Source organism: Drosophila albomicans, chromosome X, assembly GCF_009650485.2.
Source record: "Drosophila albomicans strain 15112-1751.03 chromosome X, ASM965048v2, whole genome shotgun sequence".
NCBI classification, from domain to species: Eukaryota; Metazoa; Arthropoda; class Insecta; order Diptera; family Drosophilidae; genus Drosophila; species Drosophila albomicans.
Genome location: NC_047627.2, coordinates 5,514,663 through 5,519,279, shown reverse-complemented (window position 1 = coordinate 5,519,279; position 4,617 = coordinate 5,514,663). Strand labels below are relative to the sequence as shown.

The 4,617-nt window shown below is 33.8% G+C and overlaps 1 protein-coding gene across 1 annotated transcript; it reads right to left on the bottom strand.

Moving 5' to 3' along the window:
* Positions 1–393: 393 nt before the first annotated feature.
* LOC117568160 (ctenidin-1) lies at positions 394–1,438 on the bottom strand. The gene is made up of 2 exons (XM_052008569.1): positions 786–1,438; positions 394–728 (listed from the first exon to the last, which is right to left on the bottom strand). The coding sequence occupies exons 1-2, from the start codon at positions 1,162–1,164 to the stop codon at positions 520–522; spliced, it is 588 nt and encodes a 195-aa protein (XP_051864529.1). The 5' UTR covers positions 1,165–1,438; the 3' UTR covers positions 394–519.
* Positions 1,439–4,617: the final 3,179 nt, after the last annotated feature.

Sequence of the window (4,617 nt, the reverse complement as noted above, 5' to 3'; positions counted from 1 at the left end):
CTGTGTTTTTACGATATAGAAATAATATATTCATTTAGTCTAAGGCTAACTCGGTGCACTCATGTTTATGCTTCAACATTTCTTTATACAAACATTATCCAAGCATTCATTCACCTTTCTCTTTCACTTCATTTACAGAGTATTTTCTAGTCGTGCCTTCTCTCTCTCTCTGGTTTCACATTCTAGTGTGTATTCTTTGGCGAAACATGTTTTCCTTGCCAATTTCCATCGCACTCGCAGCTGCTTTTGCTGTCTCACCTTCACCTGCTGCCTGAACTCTGTTGCTCCCTTCCCTTTCCCTTTCCCTCCTTTCCATTACATTACATTTTATTTGTGGTCTCGCTCTCGCTAGGGTTGCCAAGCCACTTCGATTAGCTTTTACTGCCACCACAATTAAATTTCATTTCTTTTATTCGCCAACTAATAAACAACACTCAAAAAAAAAAACGCAAAAAAAAAACAACTTATAAAATAATTATGAATTTGAAGTTTGCTTTGCGGCTTCAACTTCTTTCTGGTTTACCAGCTGCCCGAATATGCGTTGGCCGATGCCTTGGCATAGGCATTGCTGCTCCCTCCGCCTCCGGATCCATAGCTGTAGCTGTTGGCGCTGCTGCTGGCGTAGCTGTTGCCTCCTCCTCCGCCGCCTCCCCATTGAGGATAACCGCCGCCGCCGCCTCCATAGTTGCCTCCTCCGCCTCCTCCATGATAATTGCCTCCTCCTCCTCCTCCGTAATAGTTACCTCCTCCTCCCCCACCATGATAATTGCCTCCTCCTCCTCCACCACCATGATAAACAGGCACTTGCTTCACCACATAAATTTCATAGCTGGGCTGCTTGCGTCCATAGCCACCTCCTCCGCCTCCTCCATGGTAGTTACCACCTCCTCCTCCGCCATGATAGTTACCTCCTCCGCCTCCACCATGATAGTTACCACCTCCGCCTCCTCCACCGCCATAGCCACCGCCTCCACCATAGCCACCGCCACCTCCAAAGCCGCCTCCGCCACCAAATCCACCGCCACCGCCAAAACCACCGCCAAAGCCACCTCCACCGCCATGGCCAAAGAGCAGCTTCTTCTTGAGCTGCAACAATGAAGGCGTCGCCAAAGCCAAGCAACTGGCCAAGAGCAGCGTGCTAAGCAGCAATTTCGAGTGCCGCATAGTTACCAAAAAAATTAAACTTGAACTTAACTAGAGATTAACAGTAAAGTTAAGTGACAACTGTGTGGACCAAACTAATCGAGCTGCCGCTCATCACATGCCCATTTATAAGGGTGCTCTCACCTGAACTCAACTCAACTCAACTGAGATCAACTCAACGACTCATCCCCATTGTTTTCGGCCCGTTAAAATCGTCATCAACTGGCTGTGTTTGGTTTTTTTTTATTTTTTTTTTTCGCCGGATGCAACACATATTTGCACTCTCAGCAACAACAACAACGAAATACTGACAACAACAACAACAATTACTACAGCTACTGCATTAACAATTAGTACAACAATAAGAGCCAGAACAACTTTGCTGCTGGCATTTGTTAATCAATGGATCAGCGCATCGAGCTCATCAATGCTCATCAAGCGAGCCAACGGAACGGACTTTGACAACTTGCAGCTCTCCTCTCCTCAATTAAGCCAGTTTCAGTTTGCTCATCAGTTATTTTTATATTTTTCCAACATTTTTTCCAACACAATTTCTATTTATTACACACTGATTACAATATTACGCATACGACCCGCTGAAAAACAAATACAAATTTTACTACAAATTTTACATTTTTGAAATGTTTCTCATATTTTCCAAATCTTCACAAATTATATTCCCATTTAATTACAATATTACACATACGACCCACTGAACTGTGAATTAAAATTGTTTTCATTTTTTACCTTTTTTAAAATGTTCTTTATATTTTTCCAAATGTTCAGAAAATTTTCTCAATTAATTACAATATTTTCAAATGTTCAGAAAATATTCGCATTTAATTACAATATTACGCATACGACCCACTGAACAACAAATAAAAATTTTACCACGTATTTTACATTTTTTAAAATGTTTATTTTTTTATACTTCTCAATTGTTCAGAACATGTTCCCATTCAACTACAATATTTTCAAATATTTTAAAATGCTCAAGAAATTTTCCCATTTAATTACAATATTACGCATACGACCCACTGAACAACAAATACAAATTTTACTGAAAGTTTTACAACATATTCTATATTTTTTAAAATGTTTTTTATATTTTTCATAAGGTCAGAAAATATTCGCATTTAATTACAATATTACGCATACGACCCACCGAACAAAAAATAAAAATTGTTCTACAAATTTTAATTTTTTGAAATGTTTTTTTTTTATATATTTTTCAAATGTTGAAAGAATTCTTCTATTCAACTCAACAATTTTTGAAAAATATTAAAGGCAGCTGTATCACAATATGGAAAATTGCGCATACGCCCTATATTACAACAAATCCGCATCCAATTAACTAAGACACTTTCTTTATGTTAGTAATAAAAACTCTATTCATCAATGAACTACAATTATTCACCTTCGGTTGTATTTAATTCAAAATAAAGCAAGCGCCTAGTTTCAAATATTACTCATACGTTAATGCCAACAATCCATTTTTATTCCTTCAAATGTGCAGCACAAATTTCAAGAATTTTAGCTAATTTCTCATATTTCAAATGCATTTCAAAAGTGCTTTCATTTAATTTCCTTTAATTTTATGCTGTAATACCAAAAGCCCATATCACGTATACGTCATGTTTTGCTATCGAAACACTTAACAAATGTGTGTAGTTTTCTGGAACCTAAATAAACAAAAAAAAATTTCAGTATAATTTATGCAACATTTCTTTATAATCTTAGATTATATTTTTAAATAAAATACCTTAATTTGCTGCTTTGAATATTACGCATACGCCATGTTTGCACATTTTTTTTTGCTAATTTTGCTTGTTTTAAGCGCAAATAACATCAAAAATATATTACAAATTTAAAAAGTTCCCCACTCATTTACGATTTGTTCAGCCAACAAGCCTTTTGTTGTAGCGCAATTGCAAAAGTTCAAAAATATATAACTATCATAATCAATTACATGCACATTGCCTGTTGTTGTAGCTAGGAAAAACCCTCATACTCATCTCTGTCATGCTAGCGCAATCAAAAAAAGATGATACTTACAGCAGTGCGGCATTAAAATTCTCGTTCTCTTAATGTCACGCCCTCTCATCAGCTCTCATCTCTTTGAGCATTAGTAAAGCAATTTTTCGTAACTCTCAGTTAACTAGTAGACCATGAAATTCACTTACTAAATTCTGAAATAAGACAACTACTAATAAATAAAAATAATTTAATATAATATTTATATATTATAAAGAAAAGTCAGAACAGAAATATAATTTTTACATTATAATCATAATCTCTCATTTAAAATAAAATGATAACATTGCGGTATTCCTTTTTAAATATACCAAAAATACTAAAATATACCAAGATCTATATTTGGTCTGTTTACATAGTTCTGCATTCAAAATATACCATAGAGCGTGAAATATACCAAATTGTAACTCTCAGTCTGCAATAAGACAGTCACTAATAAAAATAAATAATATAATATATTTATATACAATAAATTATATATAATACATTAAATCAAAACAGTGCGGTATTACTTTTAAAATATACCAAATTAATATACCACAAAAATACTAAAATATATTAAATGTCATATTTGGTATATTGATACAGGTCTATGTTCAAAATACTTTTATTATTACTATTACTTTAAAAATATACCAAATTAATATACCACAAAAATTATGAAATGTATTAAATGTTTTCTTTGGTATATTGATAAAGTTCTATATTCAAAATATATCATAGCGTACAAAATATAACAAATATCAACTGCTATATTTGGTATATTAAAACAGTACTGTATTCAAAATATACCATATAATGGAAAATATACTAAATCCCATATTTCCTTCTCGTATTTCGATCTTCCATCTCATATGTATTTTCCTCTGATAAGTCGCATATGCTCAGCTTTAGAGCTGAAGTTTCAGCTGGAGGGAACCTCTGAGAGTATTATTGCATTGCATTAATCACCTGGGGGACTGCACAGCTGCAAACAATGCAAAGAATTTACAACTAGATGTGCGCTGTTCGAATAGGGATATCAATTTTTAGGGAAAGCCCACGAAGTCCCCCAAAAAGTTCCCCTTGATTCGCTTAGATTTATGCAAATCTCGTTGAAGAATAAAAACATTGCTTGGTTATTTCATAAAATATATATATGTATATATATATAGGCATGTTTATATATAGAATATACATATAGATATATATGCTATATATGTATATGTATTTCTTGTTGTTCTTCTTGTTGTTTTTGTTTATGACATTTTGGAATGATTATATGTATGTATTACATCATTACAACTAAATGAAGTCAGTGTGTGTGTGTGTGTGTGTGTGTGTGTGTGTGTGTGTGTAGATTTCTCATCTCAAATTTTTTAAATGTAATGTTTTTTTATGTATATTTTTTATTTATATTCTTTAAATGTGGAGAGGAAAGTTTCAGTTTTAATCGCTACA